General features: G+C 42.9%; 1 protein-coding gene across 1 annotated transcript in view; it reads right to left on the bottom strand.

Moving 5' to 3' along the window:
- Positions 1-22,801, bottom strand: part of SMYD3 (SET and MYND domain containing 3) — a 1,539,893-nt gene that overhangs the window by 1,325,144 nt on the left and 191,948 nt on the right. The window contains exon 2 of the mRNA XM_029593951.1: positions 20,282-20,345. Within this exon, the coding sequence (XP_029449811.1) occupies positions 20,282-20,345 (64 nt within the window). The remainder of the gene's footprint in view (positions 1-20,281; positions 20,346-22,801) is intronic.

Raw genomic sequence — 22,801 nt, 5'->3', positions numbered from 1 at the left:
TCCCAACAATTATTAAAAGTGTCATAATCAATCTTGTTATGCAAATATAAACTGTGTCTTCTAAGGTAAAGGATAGTTTATATTTGCATAACAAGATTGCCTATGATATTTTTAAGAACTGTTGGGATCAATTAAAAAACCAGTCTGCGTCTGTGAGTGAGGATATGGAGGAACAGGTAAATTCTCAATTTATTACCAACACTATCATTCTGTTCCCTCACTGACAATTATCAAAGAGAGAGAGATTACTCAAAAGGTTTAACTACAAAGGTCTCGAACTGAAATGTCAAGAAAGGAGATAAGAAAAAAAATATTAAAGGCATCAAAATTACTCTGTTAGAGAAAAGTTACTATTGATGGGAAAGCGATATAAAACTATGCTGAATCAAATAAAGCAGTAGAGATTTTTTTAAAACCAAAATTTAACTGCTCATTAAAACACCCCAGAGCTATTTAGTATCACTAAACAATTCTTATTTAAACCAAAAGATGCATTGTGACAGTAGGTGCTGATGAGTTTGAAATTACTGTGTAGATAAAATTGCTATTGTGTGAGCATGTATGTGCATACATCCAACTGATGCATATTCATATTTCCAAGTATATGCACATGTTTATGCTCAAGTGCACTTAATTCGTTTTGGCATAGGCCAACATGGCTTTTTTGATGTTACGAAAGCAGGGACATTGGTGAACTGACTTCAGATATTCAGGAGTTTAAATCATCCTTTAAATAGGTCATCTCTCAGGTGAGCATGCACTCGAGGATCTCTCCCACTTATCTGTCAACTGTCCCATCCTAGAATCGGGAGATAGCCTACTGCATCTCTGTACTGTGCTTCCTTAAAATGCATCGGCATTATATACATCCTCTAACCCAGGAGTGGTCCACTCCAATCCTCAAGATCCACAAACAGGGCTGGTGTTCAGACTGACCACAACGAATATGCATGAGATAAATTTGCATACCCTGCCTCCAGTGTATGTAAGTATTTCTCATGCATATTCGTTGTGGAGAGCCCGAACACCAGACCTGTTTGTGGGTCTTGTAGACCAGAGTTGTCAACCTCTGTTCTAAGCACTGTTCTGTCCTAGTCCCCTCCAAGTACACTCGCTCAGCGCTAAGCTGCTCTCTCCCAAACTGACAATCAGCTCTGTACCTCCTGTGTCTCACACACACTGCTCTGTAACAGCTGTCCTTATCTTCCAGCATTGCACTTGCTCTGTACCTGCTGTCCTGTGTACCCTTCGCTCTCAGCCCTGTGCATACTGTCCTCACCACACACACACAGCTGCTTCCTCAAATCCCCCAACCTGTACTTTCTTGATCACACACACAACTCTGCACTTGCTCTCCTCCATCCCCCTTCCACCACTACCACAGCTCAAACATGAAATTACAAGAGCTGGAGGGTGACCAATGAGACACCAATTTTTAAAAGAAGCTTTGTTTAAACAAATGTATTGACAAAATGAAGACATGATCCAATGGGGGAGAGTCAACATGATTTTTGCAAAAGGAATTCTTGCCTTACCAATAAAATAAAAACCGGTCTGATTTGTAATTTTTTACAAGAAGGTCGGTATATAAAAAACCTAAATAAATAAATAAATAAATAAAATAGATTTTTTTTTTTGGGGGGGGGGGGGAAATGTCAATAAATAAGCAAAGAAAGATGAATCGATTGTTACAGTGTACTTTTATTTTCAGTAGACATTGACAAAGTCCCTCAAGAGAACCTCCTCAGCAAGTAAGGAGGTCATGGGATAGGAAACACTATTCTATTGTGGATTGGTAACTAGATAAAAGACATGAATAAAGGTAGGACTAAGTGGTCAGTTTTTCAAATGTAGAAAGGCTGTTAGTGGAGTGTTCCAGGTGTCTATATTGGGACATGTGCTATTTAGCATATTCATAAATGATCTGGAAAAGGGAACGAGTGAGGTGACCAAATTTGCAGATGACAATTGTTCTGAGTCGTTAAAACAGCAACTGATTGTGAGGAACTGCAGAAGGATCTTGTGAAACTAGCAGAATGGGCATCTAAATGGCAGATACCATTTAAAGTGGACAAGTGCAAAGTAATGCATTTAGGAAAAACTAATCCCAACTACAGTTACACAATGCTGGGTTCCATGTTAGGAGTCACCACCCATGAAAAGTACCATGGATCATGGTAGACAATACCTTGAAATTGTTGGCTCAGTGTGAGGCAGCAGTAAAAAAGGCAAATAGAATATTACAAATTATTTGTAAAGCAACAGAGAACATAACTGAGAATATAATGCGTTTGTATAGATCCATGGAACCTTAAGTATTATGTGCATTTCTGATTACCCCATCTTAAAAAATACATAGCACATGTAGAAAAGTTGTCAAAAATGATAAAGGGATGGAATAGCTCCCTTAGGGAGAGCAGCTGAACAGATAACTGTTCTTTAGCTTGGAGAAGAAACAACGAGAGGATATAATTGCAATTTATAAAATCATGAGTGGGGTGGAACAGGGTAAATAGGGAATGGCTATTTACCCTTTCAAACACCAAGACTAGGGGACACAACATGAAACTAGCAACTAGAAGATTTATGGATTTATCGTTTTATTCATTAACATATTAAAGTTAGACTTGCACAAATTCACATTCTTTTCCTGCCGATGAAAATTAACTCACTTTTTCTAACTTAAAACAAACAAGATCACAAACCAGGCAAATCCCCCAACCAATCAGTATCCAGCAGATTTAAATCAAATCACAGGGCATTTTTTTTTTTTAACTTGGTGTACAATCAAGCTATAGAATCTTATTGACAGAGGATATGGTCAAGGCAACTAACACTGCAGGGTTCAAAAGAGGGCCGGATAAGTTCCTGAAGGAAAAGTCCATAAACAATTATTAGCCAGGTAGACTTGGGGAAAACATTGCTTATCCTTGGGAGTGAAATAAATCAACTATTTATGATCTGCAGGATACTTGTGACCAGGACTTGCTATTGGGCTTGATGGACCTGGATCTTACCCAGCATGAAACTTATGTTCTTTGTGGGTCTTTAAACTCATTAAACAATGTGACATTGGACCAAGGCACATATAATGAATTATTTCCAATGTTCTGGAGATCATATTTGTTCCGTTTTCCATGTGGTGTCAATCAAGAAGGTGGTGAGTGCTTAGACTCATTAAGACCTTCTAGATGTGTCTTGGATCCATGCTCTTCATGGATTATTCACTGTTTAAAATAACTTTCGCTGATCCTATAGTATAATCTTTCCCAACCGTGCTAGGGGAAAGTTACCACTGCCTAATATTCAGATAGGTGGAACATGCTTTATGCAGCACAGAATGCACAGAGCACCTCCTCATCTTTCCTGTCTGTGTGTCCCTCAAGCCTCTGTTTTATCCCCAGGTTGACTGAGACAGGGAGAGTGTTGTTAGGGAGCGGTCCCAATTCCAGGGAGATAGTGTACCCTTAGGCCATGGCACGACCCCAGAGGAACTCCGAAGAAGCGCCAAGGTAGGAAAGACCTGTCCGAGCATGGGCGGACAGGCTGAAGACCAGGGACCCTGACCTCTGCCGAATCTGAACGCACCAGAAGAGACCCAACAATGCAATGCTGGTCTCTGGGGTAAGCCCTCCAGCCACTAGATAGCCCTTTCGGACCCACAGCATGGGAACGGCAAGCACGACGGGACAGACAAAGGTCGAGGACAGGCGATGGTACTGGAACAAGAACAAGACAAGGCACTTGGAGACTTGGACGAGACAAGGCACTTGGAGACTTGGACGAAGATTAAGGATCCGGGTACTAGTATGGGTAGAGTACTGCATCGCAGCGCGGCCTACACAGCCACCCATAGCTGATCGTGGACCACGCCGGGAGCAAAGCACTTGTGTGTCCTTCTTCAAATTGCTTAACTCAGGATAGCCTGCTCCTCTCAGACCCCACTTTCTTCTACACTTTTGGTGACAAAGCATCTTCTTTCTCTCTCTTCCTTGCTCTTAAGCTTCTCCCACTCTAATTCTTCAGTTTACCCACAAAATATACCAAAGAATAAAAAAAAATGGAACGTAATCCATGTTTGCCACAGAAAAGCTCAGAGAAGCACCTTCTTACAGTACCACAATGAACTAAATTGGCCACCAAAAACACAACTTAAATTTTACTCCTGCTCTGGCCCAGGCGTTAAATTTCCCACATTAAAAAAACTTGCGCTAACAGGTCTCCCTACTAATGCAGCATTCTACATTGCCTAATAAAAGCTAACACCCTCTTTACATGAAATGTATATGTATCCACACTAAAAGGCCGATGCAATATAATGCGCTCAGCTGAGCGCATGGCTTTACATGTGCTGGAGCAAGTGTTAATTCTTGAGAAGCCACTAAAGTTAACTGCTTTTCTGAGGTTCCTCAGACTTAATATCGTGGCGATATTAAGTCGGAGAAACCAAAAAAAGGAATAAGGGAAAAAAACAAAAAAAGTCGCCGGCGGTCAGGTTAGGAAAGCAGACACTCAATTAACGAGCATCCATTTTCCTAACCCATGGCTGAGCAAGGGTTAGGAAAATGGACGCTCATAAAATTGAGCATTTGTTTTCCTAACACGCACTGACAGCCATCTCTGGTGTGCCCGATGCCGAGGAGGCGCTAGGGGTGCACAATTTCCCCAGCACCTCCTTTTTACTGTGGCAGCCCATTTAAAAATTAAATCATGTGCCCGGGAAAGGTGGATCGGTGTGCATTAGGAGAGCGGGCGCTCAATCATGAGCGCCTGTTTTATGCTCACCGATATTGCATTGGCCTGAAAATATGGGGTAGATTTTCTAAATCTAGGCACGAACAAAAGTACGCGTAGCCGCGCGTATCTTATAAAATCCGGGGTCGGCGCACGCAAGAGGGTGCACATTTGTGCAACCTGCGCGCGCTGCCCGTTCCCTCCGAGGCCGCTCCAATTTCGGAGCAGCCTCGGAGGGAACTTTCCTTCTACCCCCCCCCCCCCACACCTTCCCCTCCCTAACCCCCCCCCGGCCCTATCTAACCCTTCTCCTTACCTTTGTTGGCAAAGTTACGCCAGCCAGAGGCAGGCGTAACTCTGCGCACGCCAGCAGGTTGCTGGCGCGCCATCACCCGACCCGGGAGCTGGTCCGGAGGCCTCGACCATGCCCCCAGGTCAGCGCCACTCCCCCGGAATGCCCAGAAAATTGCGCCGCTCACCCGGCATGCCCCCGACACGCCCCCCTTGCGAAGCCCCGGGACTTACGCGCATCCCGAGGCTTGCACGCGCCGCCGAGCCTATGCAAAATAGGCTCGGCATGCGCAGGGGGGGTTTTAAAAGGATTACGCGCATAACTTATGTGCGTAACCCTTTTAAAATCCGGCCGTATGGGTTTTGTCGGTGCTAAACAGACTGAATGTACCATTTGGTCTTCTTCTGCTGACTGTTACTGTGCTACTATGTTATTATATTACTATCATAGAGGCTTACAAAATCAAAAGTGGCTTAGAACAAATCTATAGGGGACAGTTATTCACTCTTTCTAATAATACAAGGAGTAAGGGCCACTCCATTAAACTAACTAGTAACAGATTTAAAATTAATTTTCAAAAGTATTTTTTCATTCAATGCATATTTAAACTATGGAATTTGCTGCCAGAGAATGTGATCAAAGCTAGTAATAAAGCAGAGTTTAAAAAAGGCTTGGATACATTTCTAGAGAACAGATGAATTAACCATTATTAGATAGCCTTAGGTGTCTCCATTTTCTGCTTTTGGGAATGAGAAACATAGAATGGATTTTCCTATTTGGAATCTGACAAGCACTTCTAAGTGATCCAGACTGGCCACTGACAGAGAAAGGATACTGGGCTCAATGTTCCCAGCTTGGCCCTTCTTATGTAATGCTTTCCAACATTCCATATGTTTGAAAGCATAAAAATGAACAAAAATATGCATAGCGTAAGGTAGCCAAGAATTTCCAGTATTAATTACTGGTGCTGCAGAAGCCTGGTAATTAAGTAGAAATTGCTCTCATTTTGTCAGTCAGCCCATACAAAGATACACATATCCAACCTTGCGGTCTAACAAACATGTAAGGCAGTGAGCTCATCAAATCAAAACCAAATAGTGGTCAATTTCAGTTTAGCAGTTATACTTGGATAACATAGCGTGCCAAATTAAATGCCACCAGTATTACAGCTGCATTTCTATAACTATTGCTTACATGTATTCATGCATTGCTGAATATGCACCTATGGTACGTATGTAGCTAGATATCTATATATTACATGCATTGATAAACATACAAAGTTCCTTATTTGATAAAGTATTTTTTTCCATACGGCACAAAATGTGAACATTTCATTTTTATTTTTTTTTAATTATGTCTCTTTCTCAAGACACAGCTAAAGGGATCCTTGAGTGCATAGGAAAAAGCTTAACTAGCAAGAAAAAAAGGAGGCAATAATACCCCTGTACAGGTCATTGGTAAAGCCTCACTTGGAGTACTGTGTGCCATATCTCAGAAAGGATAGAGATAGGCAACCAAAATAGTATGGAGTCTGCACCTAAAGCCATATAAGAGGAGACTCAAAAGACCTACAGTTTATATGTATACCCTAGAGGAGAGGAGAGACAGGGGATCTGCTATAGACATTTAAATATCTGAACGGTATTAATAATGCACAAGAAGCAAACATTAACCAATGAAAAAGAAATTGTACAACTAGGGGTCATGAATCTCCCCACTTAAGCTTTAAGTGGGGAGATTCCAGAATAACGGCAGAAAATATATTTTCACAGAAAGGGTGGTAGTAAAGAGACAGATGTTAACAGAATTCAAAAAAAGCCTGGGAGAAATGCAGATGATCCCCAGAAGCAAGAGGACAGCAATGAAGCACTGTGATAACATGCTCAGAGTGATGGTTCAGCCCAAAACAGCATTAAAATGATTGTATTGTGCTTCTAAGAAGGTACTGAGGTAACAAGCACAGAAAGGCAGTTACAACCCTAAAAACCTTGCTGGGCAGGCTGCATGAACCATTTTGCTCTTTATCTGCCATCACTTATGTTAATCTGTTAATATACAGAGATACAGATATATGAAAGCATGTCACATGAAGGCCTGAGACTTATGCTTTCTATGTGTCCTTGGAGAGATTGGTGCTACAGCTGTTCACTCAATAATGTATTTAACATTTGGCATTAACACCTGCCTGGTTCTGAGAGTCTCACAAGTCTGGTCCTTCAGCTGTAACATGAGAAAAGGAGGTAAGAAGTGCTGACAGCAGTAGCTTCCATTTGAAATACAGTAGGCTAGTTTGTAAAATCAGTAACCATGATGAGGTTTTTTTCCCATGCTTAAAGAGGTCCACATGTAACCAGTTTGTATGGCTATGTTTCAGACTTAGCCAAACTTAAGATTATGAAAATTCCACCACCTCTGACTTAAGCAGTTAATTAAAGGAGGCTTCGGGTGCATTCTGGGGAGGAGTAAAGCTACCATGCTTAGTAGGATAACCCCAATATTCAACATTATCCAGCTAAATTAGTTGGCTAACTTTAGGATGATCTCAGTAAAGATCTAAAGTTAACTAGATAGACTTATTAGGCTAACTGAATATCCTGGACAAATTAGACAAATTAGATAAATTTATCTGGTTAACTTAACAAGACTCCCGGCAGTTTAAATTGCCCCCATATATATATGCAATATTTTGCTTGGTGTTAAATTTAAGCAATAACAAGAAAGAAAAAGCACAGCATGGTATCGTAAAGTTATTTTATTTATACTATATATATTTTGTAATGCCTTAAGACTTGCAGTATTTATTATTTATTTGTTTTTATATACCGAAGTTCGTGGAAGACATCACATCGGTTTACAATAAAAATATAAAACTGACAGTTCAGAATATAAAATGAAATACAAAGTTTTGTTAAGAGAAACAGTAAAAATGCACAAATAAAATTTTAAATAAAACATTTTAAAGAATATAATAAAATAGCTAGCAACAAGGAAATCATGGGAGGTAAAAACAAAAATATGTCATCGTAAATTATGCATATGCTTGTTGAATGAGCCAGGTTTTTAGTCCCTTCTTAAATGTAGAAGAGGAGCCAATTTTGCTTTTTTTTATATAAAATTTGAACATTTGAACCATGTGTCAAATTAAAAGGGCTAATGTGTTTACAGTTTTAGAGCGTTCAATCCCAACAGCACTGGCCAATTCCATTTGAATATTGCTTCTGTTGCATTGAGGAAGAAGATCAAAGAAATTTTAAATAAATCTTGTTTAAATGATACAAGCACTCTAAAAGACAGGAAGTGGCTCTAGTGGTTACAATGGCCTGAGACCCAGGAGACCTGGGTTCATAGCCTGCTTCTGCCACAGACATTCATTGTGACTTTGGGCAAGTGTCAGGGCAAAAGGTATTCTAGATAGTATTGAGCCTGGGTTGGCTCAGTTTGGGGCTGGTGTGCCAGTCTCAGAATGGCTCTGAGAAATCCAGACTCAGTTTACACATAGCTTGGTGCATAGCCCCAATCCCTGAGGATCTGGCTTGGTCCTCAAGGCATTCAATAGGTATGCTGGGACAACTGGAAGGTGTTCCCAACATTTAGATAGTTAGGAGGCCAAGTGAACCTGTGGGATTCCAGGAAAGACCCAAGAGCTCTTCTTAATCCTGTGTATACTGATCTTATATGAGGTGAAAGTATTGAAGTTCTGTGCTAAGCCTGTAAGCAGAAGCTGTCTCTCAGGTATTGTCTGTTTATGAAGAGGTATTGCTGTAGAAATTAGATAAATGGACTGGATTTAAGTTTTACTCTGTGTTTACTGAAGCTATCTATTTTACCTGTCCATGTCCCTGTACATGGATGATGTTCTTTTGTTTTTAACAGGAACCAAAGTGAGGTACATGTATATGATCCAACATCTGCACATGTAGGATTCCAATGGGGGCTCCAAAAGCAATATCAATGCTATTTCTGCTGTTTTGTATCTTGGGGGTTGCTGGAATCTAACACTTATTTTCTAGGTGGAAATATATTTGCTATTTATTATTTTAATTTCCAACTCTGTTATTAAAGTGAGGAACCCAGTGCACTAGTATCTACTAGATATTTTGGGGTAGTTTGAAACTATTGCACAGCTGGATGCAGCCAGAATCTAGTTAGAGACAGAATTTCAAAGCACATGGTGACCTGGCTGAGAGGCTGAGAATTTTACCTGAGTCCTGCATCTGCTAGGTTAAAGATTTTAATTAATAAATTTTGTAATCTCAGCATGGTCATCACTGAGCCAGCCTGGCCACAGCAGGCTTGGCATCCATACCTTATCTGTCTGTCAATTTGGACTCCTGTTCCATTAGTACTGTCTTTGATCCTCATCATGATGGAAGTAGGCAAGTTCTGTCATTAAAGTCTACCATCACTGGCCCTCATGGCACGGATGTTGAATGCACAGTAGTCTCCTCCTCACTTCTTCCCAATAAAGTGGATGATTTTCTAATTTCCTCCAGGAAACTTTCAACCAGAAGATCTTACAGCTTTAAGTGAAAAAGGTTCTCAACTTGGTGCAGAACAAGTCAGCTAGATCACATTTCCTGTGGCCTGAGGAAACTGCTCTAGTGTCTATTCTGCCTCTCGTCCTCAGGCCTCAACATTCATCAGTCAAAGTTCATCTCAATGCAGCATATCACCAGCAGGTGGAAGGGGCTCCAATCTCACTGCACCCTTTTATGTCAAAGTTCATGCAAGTACTGTGGCATTCTAAACCTCTAGTAAGTAAGCCTCAGCACCTTCTGACCGCAATGTAGTCTTAGCTCAACTTATGAAATCTTTTGTTGAGCTTCTGGGTTTGTTGGACCTGTAGTTCTCCAGCTGGAAAGTGTTTTCTTGTTGCCATCATCTTGGCATGAACAGTAAAAAAAAAATAAAATTGCAGGCTCTGGTTCATATTCACCATAACAGGATTGTTCTACAAACTCACCCTAAATTTTTTCTGAACGTGGTTTCTGCATTCCGTATGAACCAGATTATTGTTCCATCTACTCTCTTTCTAAGGCTGTATGCACACAGAAAATGGGTTCTTCACTCCTTGGACTGTAAGAGTTCTGACATACTAGAGGAAGTCCTTGCACTGAAATCACAATTTGATCTTGAAGTCCAAACAACTTACCGTATATACCCATGTATAAGATGAGAAATGTGTGCCAGAAGAGAGGCACAAAAAAGTTGGCTCAACTTATACACTCGTATTGCGCAATCCCCCCACCCTCCCAACCCTCCCCTCAAAACTCACCAAAAGTTCCTGGTGGCCCAGCGGGGGGACCCGGGAGCTATCTCCCGCTCCCGGGCCATCGACTGCCAGTAATCGAAATGGCACCAACAGCCCTTTGCCCTTACCATATGGCAAGGGCTACCGGTGCCATTGGCCAGCCCCTGTCACATGGCAAGAGCCGTCCATTGCTCCTACTATGCCACAGGGGCCAGTGAATGGCACCGGTAGCCCCTGTCACATGGTAAGGACAAAGGGCTGCTGGCGCCATTTTGATTACTGGTAGCCTACAGCCCGGGAGCAGATCACTCCAAGGCCCCCCGCTGGACTACCAGGGGCTTTTGGTGAATCTTAGGGGTGGGTCAGGAGGAAGGGAAGGATTGAATAGGGATGGCAGCCAAAGGGGGGAAGGGAGGAAAGGATTAAATAGGGAGGGCAGCCATGGGGGGACGGAGGAAAGGATTGACCTTGGGCAAGTCACTTTACCCTCCATTGCCTAAGGTACAAATTTAGATTGTGAGCCCTTTGGGGATAGGGAAATACCTACAGTACCTGAATGTAATCCACTTTGAAGTGCTGAAAAAAGTTGGAAAAACAGAATATAAATCTAAATAAATAAATAAATAACAGGGAGGGCAAGATTGAACAGGGAGGGCAGCCATGGCAGGTGGAGGGAGGAAAGGAAAGATTGAACAGGGAGGGCAGCCATGGTAGGTGGAGGGAGGGAAGGAAAGATTGAACAGGGAGGGAAGGATTAAAAATCAGTGAGAATAGAAATAACTCAAATATACTGGATTCTAATCAAGTCTATAATTATTTCTCAGAACCTCTGATGTACCTCATCTATATAAGCTATTTGATATAAGGAAGCATTTTCAGCATTCTTGGTAATTGTTGACAATGAACACTTACCCTCAACTTATCCACAGGTGACAGATAAATCTTGATTTTGGGGCCCAAAAAATACCCTCGACTTATCAAGGAGTATATACAGTAAGCCAAAACTGATTTTCCCATAGGAAACAATGTTATATACAATGATTAGTTCTAACATCAAGGCCATAACACCACAAATAAAAATGACAAATTAAGAAATTATAAGTAAAAAGCGCAAAAAATAATATAACTGTCTACCATTATTGTATGATAATGGCTGCAGATTTGCCTGGTCTGCTTTCAAGAAGATGGCATCCAGAGAAGATTGGAATGCTTTTATCTCTTTTCCTTATAAATGACTCTATAGAGGTGGAGATGCCCCTTTTCACAATTGCACTTCATTCAAAACTGGAGTCATTATCTTAAGTAACAATAACAATTAATGGGGCGATTTCAGAGAATTTCACCTTGTCTACATGAATCAAACAGGGTTGCCTTTTTTTCTCCTAGTCATTTTAAGATTGACATCCTTACTCAGAAAATACAACAATCTACAAGTATTTCATGTATTAAAACTGAGGACATTAGGCTTGGAAATCATTTGCGAATATGGAAGATTTCATCCTAAGATCTTTCTCAATGCAGTCGTGCTAATGTTTGCTCATTTCACTGCTTTGTAAGGCTTAAAAAATAATTTGGAAAGCCTGAGGTTCTGGATCTTATACTAGATTTGAAAGATAATTGGTTGGGGGAGTTTCTGCTCTCTTCGGCAGATGGTTATATTAGGTATTTGGGACTGAACATTCCAAGTCATTTAACTAAATTATATACAAGGAATGTATCAGGATTGCTTACAGAAACTGAAAAAATGTCAAGCTGGCAAAATCTGTCTTTTTTTTGGTAGAGTGCAATTTATTAAAATGGTTGTCCTCCTAAAATAATAATAATATAATAATAATAATATTATAATATACTATCTCTAGTTATACCTAGGCATTATTTGTTATTAATACCTCCCAATTTTATACACCTACGTTAACCATTTGTATCTTTTTGCTTATGTTTCCCACCGTGCCATTGGTCGGCCCCTTCACATGGAAGGAGCAATGGATGGCCTGCGCCATTTTCTAAGATGACGCCGGCTGTCCATTGCTCCTACCATGTAACAGGGGCCGACTAATGGCACGGTAGCCCCTGTCACATGGGAAAGGGCAAAGGGCCACTGGCGCCATTTTGTTTACTGGCTGCCGACGGCCCGAGAGCGGGAGATCGCTCCCAGGACCCCCGCTGGACCACCATGGATTTTAGGTAAGTTTTGTGGGGGGTCCGGAGGTTGGGGGTTTGTAAATAACTAAATTTTAAGGGTTGGGTGGTTTGGGGTTTTTTCGGCGAAAATTACCGAGAAAAAAAAACAAACAACCCAATGGAAAACAAAGTTTTCCACGGGTTGGCAGACATGTAGCCCGACCCTAGATGCAAAAACGAAGCACATCTCTAATGGGTATGTCAGAGAAAGTGTGTGTTTGGGTGTCTTTCTGTGTCAGGGAGAAAGACACTCTCTCTCTCTCTCTGATACACACATTCCATCATTGTGCTGTTGCTCATATGCTCACACAGTGAGTGCCTCCGCTCCAGTACTGCCACATCATTACCTAAAAGGTTTTTGCTTGCTGGCTGCTCTTCCCCAGCCTGCAGCAGCGTTCTTCCTCTCCCCACCCCTTCTTAGTACCCCCAATCCAGGAGACTCCCTGGTTCCACAACCAACTGACCCTTTCAGGAGGAAAGTCCAGCCTACAGAAGCCTCCTCAATACTGCACAGGCACTTCCTCTTGAGTTACCCCATCCCTTTTTCTGACTGTAGCTTGCCTCCACTTACCGTACCCCACCCCCCATTCCATGCATTCCAATTGGCTGAATGCTACACAGTCTGCTGCTTTTATAGATCCCCAGGTTCTGCACTGTCTACCTATTCTAAAGGATGGGAAGGGAGGGGAGACCAGACTAATCTATGCTGTTCCTCCAGGGCTTAAAAAGAAAAATGAAGCCTGAGCTGAGACTGGAGGATGCAAAGCAGCACAGCTCCAGAATCCTGTTTTCCCACATGGATCCAGTCCAACCAGGGCAGCTGCAAGGGTATTAAGCATCATAGGTAAAACTTACAGCCTTGTACTCCCCAGCCACTCCCTCCTCACACACAATTAAAAATTATACATAAATAGTAGTTTTTATATTAAAAAGGTCATTCACCTTAACCAGGGTGGAACCAGGCTGCTGGCGCTAACCTTTAAAAAGGAGACAGAGCAGCTTTTAAACTAGAACAAAGGGGAAAGCTGACAGTCATTCAGCAGCACATGGTTCGGAGGGAGGTATCTTCAAAGGATACTAATGAAGGATTAAGAGTTAGGGCATCCCAACAGAGAGGTTCCAATAATAAGAAAAGTAGTCCAAGTGCCTATAATTAAAAATTCACCTGAGCTAAATGTTTCCAGTTTACCTTTGTAAACTGAAAAGCAGAATGTAAATACACACTTTGAAATGTTTGTATGCTAATGCCAGAAATCTAAGAAGTAAGGTGGGAGCATTAGAATGTTTAGCAATGAATGATGACATAGACTTAATTGGCATCTCAGAGACATGGTGGAAGGAGGATAACCATTGGTATAGTGCTATACCAAGGTACAAATTATATCACAATGACAGAGAGGAGCATCTGGGAGGCGGGGTTGCACTTTATGTCTGGGATGGCATAGAGTCCAACAGGATAAACATCCTGCATGAGACTAAATACAAAATTGAATCTTTATGGGTAAAAACCCCTTGTGTGTTAGGGAAGAGAATAGTGACAGGAGTATACTATCATCCAGCTGGCCAAAATGGTGAGACGGACAGTAAAATGCTAAGAGAAATTAGGGAAGCTAATCAAACTGGTAGTGCAGTACTAATGGGAAATTTCAATTACCCCAATATTGACTGCATAAGTGAAACAACAGGGCATGCTAGAGAGATAAGGTTCCTGGATGGAATAAAAGACAGTTTTATGGAGCAATTGGTTCAGGAGCCGACGAGAGCAATTTTAGATCTAATTCTCAGTAGAGCTCAGGATTTGGTGAGAAAGGTAACGGTGGTGGGGCTGCTTGGCAATAGTGATCATGGGGGATGGGGTGACAAGAGGAGGACAGTCAGAAAATCCACAGGTCTAGCGATAAACTTTCAAAAGGGAAACTTTGATAAAATGAGAAAATTAGGCCTGGATTTATCAAAATGCGAAAAGTATCGCATGCGATAGCAAAAGGGATGTGGTTTATGCTAACAGTTTATCGCAATTTGCGCTAATTACCTATGTGAAGAGCTAAGTTAGCGCAAATTGCGATAACGTTTTCAGACTTTGCAATAAGTGCCAGACCTGTTGTATTTCCTGCATACAACCACTGGGAGACCATGTTTAATATGAGAGGGAGAGAGCCTAGCCATAATGACCTCTCCCTAGATAGGTATGTGTCTCTCTCTCTCTCTCGTGCTCTGGGAGCTTCAACCCTACTAAAACGCTCGGACCTAGGAACAGCGGGGGAGCTAACCCTAGGTCACGCCACTACCGACTCCCCATGCTTCGTCCCAGTAACTCTGCTTCTCCCGGACAGAGAGTTTGAAACACAATCCCTGATCGACTCAGGGGCTGGGGAAAACGTCATTCTTCAGGAGCTGGTTCAGCAACTCCGAATCGGGGTGCAACCCCAAAGACCTCTGCTTCGCATATCCTCCATCCAGGGGAGACTCCTTCCTGGCACCACTGCCACACGTTCCCAGCCGCTTGTCCTACATATTTAAATTTACATTCCTCTTGATTATGCCCTTTGTACCTTCTACCATGCATTTTTGCTTTCCCGCAATTTTTTCTCACCTGTCTGTTTTTAATTTTCTGCTGAAGAACCCCGCTAGCTAGTGCACCTGCTTGTCACTCACCTTTTTGTTATGAATCCTTCAATATGGTTTGCAGATTCATCAAGAGAAATTATGAAGGTGAATATCTAGATACATCTGGAGAGCCTGAATCTTGGAAAGTGTTAACTTTTTACCCTTGCCCTGCTCTCACCGTACTGCCTGACTCTGCAGGATAGTATTTTGAGATATGGGTAGGGATGTGCATTCATATAGGTCCCTATTCGTTGCATTCGTGGGGGTCCGAAATTTATGGCGAACCCCCAGGAATGCAACATATTACTAACGAATAAAACCCCTACCCTCCTGACTCCCCCAAGACTTGCCAAAAGTCCCTGGTTGTCCAACGGAGGTCCTGGAGTGATCTCCTGCACTCGGGCTGTCGGCTGCCGATATTCAAAATGACGCCACTAGCCTTTGCCCTTACTATGTCATGGGGCTACTGGTGCCATTGGTCGGCACCTGTCACATGGTAGGAGCACAAGATGTCGCCAACCGTCCATTAGCAGCCATTTTCGAAAATCAGTCGATCACGACCCATATAACCCGATTCCCGGAGGAAGGAGGGAGGTCCACCACAAAATCAGTGGAAACATGGGTCCAGGGTTCTTGAGGCGGTGGAAGGGGTTGGAGGAGGCCCCATGGCCGGCCAGGTAACGGTTTTTGTTGGGCACACTTCGGGCAAGAGTCAACATAAGCACGCATGTTCCGACACATCTGGGGCCACCAGTAGTAGTGAGATAACAGTTCCATCGTACGTTGTCTTCCAGGATGACCAGCTGTAAGGGAATCATGTGCCCAAGAGAGTACTTTAGTATGCAGACGAAGGGGGACAACCATCAACCCTGGTGGCACTGTCTCCGTAGTGGCAAGTATCACTTTAGCCAGGTCTATAATATAGTTAAGGGTTTCCGGTGTGTCCTCGATTTCGTGTAGCCTGGAAAGGGCATCTGCACGGATGTTCTTGGTTACCGGGCAGTATTGTAATACAAAATCAAAGCGGCTGAAGAATAGCGACCAGCGGGCTTGGTATGGGTTCAATCGCTGCGCCTTGCTAAGGTATTCCAAGTTTTTATGGTCTGTGTAGACCGTAATAGTGTGTTGTGCCCCCTCCAGCCATTGCCTCCATTCTTCGAACGCCATCTTTATAGCCAACAACTCCTTGTCTCCAATGCCATAATTCTTCTCGGCCTGAGAAAATTTACAGGAGAAATAGGAGCATGGGAGGAGTGTACCTTGGTTGGAGTGTTGGCTAAGTACTGCTCCTACGGCCACGTCCGAGGCGTCTACTTCTACAATAAATGGCCGAGTGGGATCTGGGTGATGGAGGCAGGGCTCTTGTAGAAATGCTGTCTTGAGTCTCTCGAAGGCCTGTATAGCCTCGCTAGGCCAATTCTTGGGATCCGCTTCCTTCTTGGTCAAAGCCGTGATGGGTGCCACAATGTGCGAATATTGTGGAATGAAATTCCTATAAAAATTGGCAAAACCAAGAAAACGTTGCACGGCGCGTAGTCCCATTGGTTGCAGTCACTCCCGGATGCTAGCTAACTTGTCCGGGTCCATACAGAAGCTGGTGGTGGAGACAATGAAGCCCAGGAATGGTAAGGATTGCTTTTCGAACAAGCATTTCTCCAGTTTGACGAATAGCCGGTTTTCTCTCAGGCGTTGAAGAACTCTTCGGACACAGGTGTGGTGTGTGGCCAAATTCTTGGAATAAATTAGTATATCATCCAAGAAAACTATTACTCCTTGATGTAACAAGTCCAGAAATACCTCATTCATTAGATTTTGAAACACCGCAGGTGCATTGCAAAGTCCAAACGGCATCACCAGATACTCATAGTGACCGTCGCGAGTGTTAAACGCAGTCTTCCATTCGTCTTCCAGTTTTATTCGAACCAGGTTGTATGCGCCGTGCAAGTCCAATTTAGAAAATACTTTGGCTCCGTGCAGACGGTCTAATAATTCCGGAATCAGTGGGAGAGGATAACGATCCTAGCGGGTGATTGCATTGAGTCCTCTGTAGTCAAGTGGCTCATCCCCAACTGCATGGGTTCCTCTCTGCCTTCTGAAGATGTCTCAGAAGTAGTTGGGTTGACCATGGGGCGGGAGAAGGTAGGGGCTAACAGAACCATGCATTGGGCTGGTCTAGATTCTTTAGCACGCTGTTGTAATCGTCGATCAATGCGGCCTGCCAGATCAATCAATGCCTCCAAGTCGTCTGGTATCTCCCGTGCAGCTAATTCATCTTTAATGCGGGAAGACAACCCCTCCAGGAAGATTCCTCTTAGGCAATCTGTATGCCATCCTAGCTCGGACGCCAAGGTACGAAATTCCACTGCAAAATCGGCCAAGGTGCGGGTGCCTTGGCGAAGGTTGAGGAGTTCAGAGGAGGCGGTAGATAGACGACCAGGCTCATCGAATACTTAGCGAAAGGTCTGAACAAACAGAGGCAAGTCATTTAAGATGGCGTCTCCGCGTTCTCAGATCGGGGAGGCCCAAGCCAGCGCCTTCCCATCTAATAAGGTGGTGATGAACGAGGTCTTCACACGATCCGTAGGGAATTGTTGTTCTTGCAAAGAGAACCTGATGAAGCAGTGGTTCAGAAATCCTCGACATTGCTTAGCCTCTCCGGCGAATCGTGGTGGAGCTGGCATGTGTTTCACGGAAGTCGAAGGATTAGGGCTTGCTGGAGGAGGGGCGGCAGCTTCTGCTCCTCGCATCGAGTCAAGCCGGCTTATCAACCATTCGACGGTGGCCGTCAGAGTCTCTAGGCACTGCTGTTGCTGCCGCTGTTGCATGAGTTGTTGAGCCAGGCCCGGAATAGACTGGAGGCCAGACAAATCCACTGGGTCCATGGCCTTGTAATTTTGTACTGTTGTGGACCCTTGGTCCGGAGGGTACTCACCACGGAACAGTCCTGATGAACTCCTCTCTGGGAGGTGGAGTGCAAAGTCCAGGCAACGGTCACGGCAGGCGACAAGCAAAGCAAGTCAGAGTCCCGACAGGTTCAAGGCAGACGGCAGTCAAGCAGAGTCGGAGTCCAGGCACGGTCAAGGCAGGCGGCAGGCAAGCAGAGTCGGAGTCCAGGCAGGTGGCAGGCAGGCACAGTCGGAGTCCAGGCAGGGTCAAGGCAGGCAGCAGGCAAGCAGAGTCGGAGTCCAGGCAGGGTCAAGACAGGCGGCAGGCAAGGTAGAGTCGAAGTCCAGGCAGGGTCAAGGCAAGCGGCAGGCAAGCGGAGTTGGAGTCCAGGCAGGGTCAAGGCAGGTGGCAGGCAAGGCAGAGTCGGAGTCCAGGCAGGATCAAGGCAGGCAAGCAGAGAGTACACAGCTAGACCACTACACCAAACCTTAATTACAAGGCATCTGGTAATTCCCAGGGAGAGGTTTAAATCTCCCTGGGTGCTGACGTCAATTTCCGGGGCCGGCCTGGTCTTCGCACCGCGGCCCCTTTAAGAGGCGGGGCCTGCCGAGCTCTTGCCGACGCTGCATGAGGGAACGCCGGGGGAATCGCGCCATGGCCCGCGAGCTGTTCGCCGCCTCGGGAGGGGGTCCTGCTTCGGTGCCCGAGTGAAGGTAGGGATCCTGGCCGGGGGCTGTCCCGGCCAGGATCCCTACCTTCACTCGGGCACCGAGTAAATGCATTAATCTGAGCAATCCCATTCTTATATTCCTTGTCGCCAATCAAAACAATATAATCTATGAAATAATTCCCTTTTCAAAACAGATCACAAAATTGTCCTTTTGTGTATAGGTATTAAAGAATGGACATCTGTCTTTTCAATAATTAAGTCAACAGTTTGACCTCTTTTTTTATATTGTTTTAAACAGCTACAATTAAAGCATTATCTACATTTTTAGAAAAAGGATTATGGGGATTTAACTGAAATTTTGGGAGTTACAAATATGTCAAATAACTTATGTCAATGGGCAGGCTGCTTCTGGGCTCTGTAATTTAATGAGACTCACCAGACTCAATATTCTAAAACACTGGAAAAGATTTGGGGAAAAGAACTGGATTTTTGTCTTTCAAGCAGACAATTTTTTTTTTTTTTTTGGGGGGGGGCGGAATTTGTATGGAACTCCTTGTCAGCTTCATTGATGCAGTCACTATTTTCTTGTGCATTTTGACTTTTGGACTCTGGTTAAATTGCTGGCTCCTATATGTTCAAGGTTGGTACTTTTGATCAAACCTTATTTTATTTCAATATTGTTCAGCCATTTTGGGTGAAAGTTTGGAATATCTCAAAGATTCAAATGTACTAATGCCTTTATCATATTACCTTGCGATTTTTAAATCTATTTCTGTGGGTATCAGTCTATCACCTACTGGCAGGAAATTATTAAATATCTGTCTACTGTATTCAAAATGTTCTAGGATGTTGGAAGGATTGCACTTTATTAAATGTTGTAACCTGAATGCCACCAGACAGTATTATATACAAATATGAGACTACAGCCATAGTTAAATATCATCATGCATTTGAAGTTTCTAGAATTTGGAATCCTATATTAAGATATGCTACTACTTCAAAATTTGTATACTTAAACTGATATTCATTTAACTTTTACTGTTGCGCATGGACTTAATTTTTTTTTTCTTTCATTTCTTCCAGAAGCTGTGTTCCAAGTAGTTTCTGTGATGCAGTATTCTGTATATGGTTTGTGTTTTTTTTCTTTACCATTTGAAAATAAATTAAACAACTGTTGAAATTGAAAAATGCACTAATTTTGTACTATTGTACTGATGCATATATTGCATATAAAACATTACTGACATGAAGAAAAATAATAAAAATTCAAAAATTCTTGAGAATTCAACAAAAATACATGAACAAAATAAAATATTCATATACATACATTTCTATCTCATTGGGACTAACCTGTTCTGGAATCTGTAAATCTCAACTCCTTCCTGGAGCTGTAACCCTGATTCAGTAGATTTTGGACTCCATGTTCCTATTTTTGCCCAATTTTAGTTGACAAAGGTTGCAAACAAACCATAATACAACGTTTAAGAAAAAAGTTAATAAAATGCTTTATGAAGATGTTTTTGGTTACAGTACTGATTTTTATTTTTATCAAATCAACGGTATAAAGGCTAGTTTCAACAATATGCTGCTTCAGCCCATGTAATTTTGTTCCTCTGATGTCTTGTTTACTTTCTTTGGTTTCAAGTTGTTATTGTCTTACCTGGCAACGTGCATCACAGTATTTGGCAAACTTGCACTGGGAGCATCGGAGAAGGTGCTCTTTCCTGTAAGAAATATATTGTATTATCAAACAGAGTAATGGTCAAATATTTAGTTATTTTGATAATACAAAAAGCAGCATAAAAAATATTACAAAAACATTTCTTTTCTGCATACAAAAAAATCTCAGACGGAAAAATCAACTTGTATGTGTACCCTAGGGATGTAAATCATTTTTCTGACGATTGAAAATATCGGACGCTGGCCGTCTATTGCTCCTACCATGTGAAGAGGCCAGCCAATGGCACGGATAGCCCCTGTCACATGGTAAGAGCAAAGGGCCATCGGCGCCATTTTGTTTACTGGCAGCCGATGGCCCGAGAGCAGGATATCGCTCCCGGGACGGACCACCAGGTACTTTAAAAAAGTTTTTGGGGGGTTGGGAGGGTGGGGGATTCGAAATAATTAGATTTAAAGGGTCGGGGTGGTTGGTTTTTTTTTCAGCATGAGACAGCCAAAAAAAAAACCCACTAAAAACCACAGGAACGAAGATTTCCCACGGTTTTTCCCCGAACCCGATACCAGAAACGAGTCCAGTACCGATTCACATCCTTAGTGTATACCAGAAAAGGAAAATGTATTGACTATATAAGTCTTTGTGAGACTGATGTCAGAGGAGGAAAGCTTTGCCACACCAGTATAGCAAGTTTGCATACTGTAAACAGTGTTTTCTATAGATAGCAGGATGAATTAGCCATAATCTGTGGGTGATGTCATCCAACAGCACCAAACGGACTTGTCGTGCTAAACTAGTAGAGCTTTGAGCAATACTGAGAATGTATGGGAGCTCCCGCACAGGCACTGCCTGTCTATGACAAAGCTAGCAGCTGAATAGTCTAATCTCCAGGGAAGAGGGTAGCATCTCATTTCTGTCCCAATGAAGAGGAAGTGAGAAATGGTGGAGCACTCAGTATCACCCTCTGCAGAGAAAAGGGCAGAATGGGATAAGTGGACACATAAATCTGTAGCAGAGACTGCAAGGGCAGTTCCAGCTCCGAAATGAAGGAGGAGAAAAATAACTGCAAACAATGCTGGTGATCTGCTCCACTTGCTTATTGCAACCTCTGGCTGGTGTCCGTAGAGTGGCATATTCTTCAGAAACTAGCACTGGGTCCTGTTCTCCTCTTGGAGGCAGTTTAGGGGTCAGAGGAAGAATGGAACAGATGGTGTCTGAAAACTGCAAACGCAAGCCCTGGGACAGTAAATGCAAAGCCAGCAAGACCCTAGTGATGGTAGGCAGAGACCAGAGGGGGGTAGCTGACATGGAAGTTCCAAAGCTGGTATAGAGCTAAGTAGGTATAGCATTTCTCAATATGTCCTGGGCATAATGCTCAATGGGCCAAATCGGTAGTACTGTATAAGAAATTGGGCATTCAGAGCACCCGGAAGCAGCAGAGTTCAGAGACTGTGCTATAGATGAGGAGCCTCATCAGAACTAATGGAAAGGACCTTTGAGACTTTCAACACCATATATGTCACAGTGGTAAATAATTGCATAAATGATTGTGCCAACCTACAGAGGACCATTTTCCATGTTTCGAGCAATGTTGCGAATCCCGTGGAGTCAGATTTGATGCTCCATGTGTCAACGTTCACTGCATCGAATGATCCAATATGCCGTACTCTGGGCAGTATGATGCAAACCACATGAGGCGCTCCAATGTGCCATGTAAGCCAATGCACCATGCTTTGATTTCTTTGATGCATCCTATACTGGTCACACTCTTTGATCATTGCTGCATTGGGTTCTTTTTCTTTTTGGATGGTACCAAGACAGTATTTACTGACCGCACTAAAGAGTCCCAGTACTTAGTTTTAGCAGGCACTTTGACCAGCTTCTTTAACCAAGGGCGTTTAGGACTTGATACACCTGTTGTTTTCCAATCTGGATCATTTTGGTGTGAAGGAACTCTGAACAAAGATGAACTTCAGTAGCTTCTAGAAGAGCTCAAATGACAATTCCTGGAAGCAGACTTGTTCCTACTTGACATCTGGAGGCCTGCTTTCTTTGCTGCCCAGGATCATTATAAGCACAGGGCATTCTGCCACAATCGACCTCATTAGGCTGGTTGTGATCCAGACAGACAAATATAACATCAGTCATGGCCATCTGTTATTGACATAATCTGGCCGCAGATACAAGATGTAATAATAATTCTTTTAGCTGCCATGAGTGGGAAGTTTGAGAAACTTCAAAGCAACAAAAGATGTATTTTTTTGTTAGTGTTTGTTCAAGCTATAAAGTCTAAATAGCACTGAAAAGTGCTGTTGTGGATCATTACAAACAGTGAAGAGCTGAGAAAAAATTGAGTTTGATGAAAAAACATAGAAGAGACAAAGGATCTGACTGTGCAAAGTGTGGACAAAAAGCAGACTGAGGCTTTGAGGCAATACTTGCACGGGAACTCCCACACATGCTCAATAGAACTCAAAGCTCTACTAGCTTGGACAGACAAGTCTG

Source organism: Rhinatrema bivittatum, chromosome 3 (assembly GCF_901001135.1).
Source record: "Rhinatrema bivittatum chromosome 3, aRhiBiv1.1, whole genome shotgun sequence".
Taxonomy (NCBI): domain Eukaryota; kingdom Metazoa; phylum Chordata; class Amphibia; order Gymnophiona; family Rhinatrematidae; genus Rhinatrema; species Rhinatrema bivittatum.
Note: the sequence above shows the minus strand (reverse complement) of the source record. Positions and strands in the feature narration are given on the sequence as shown.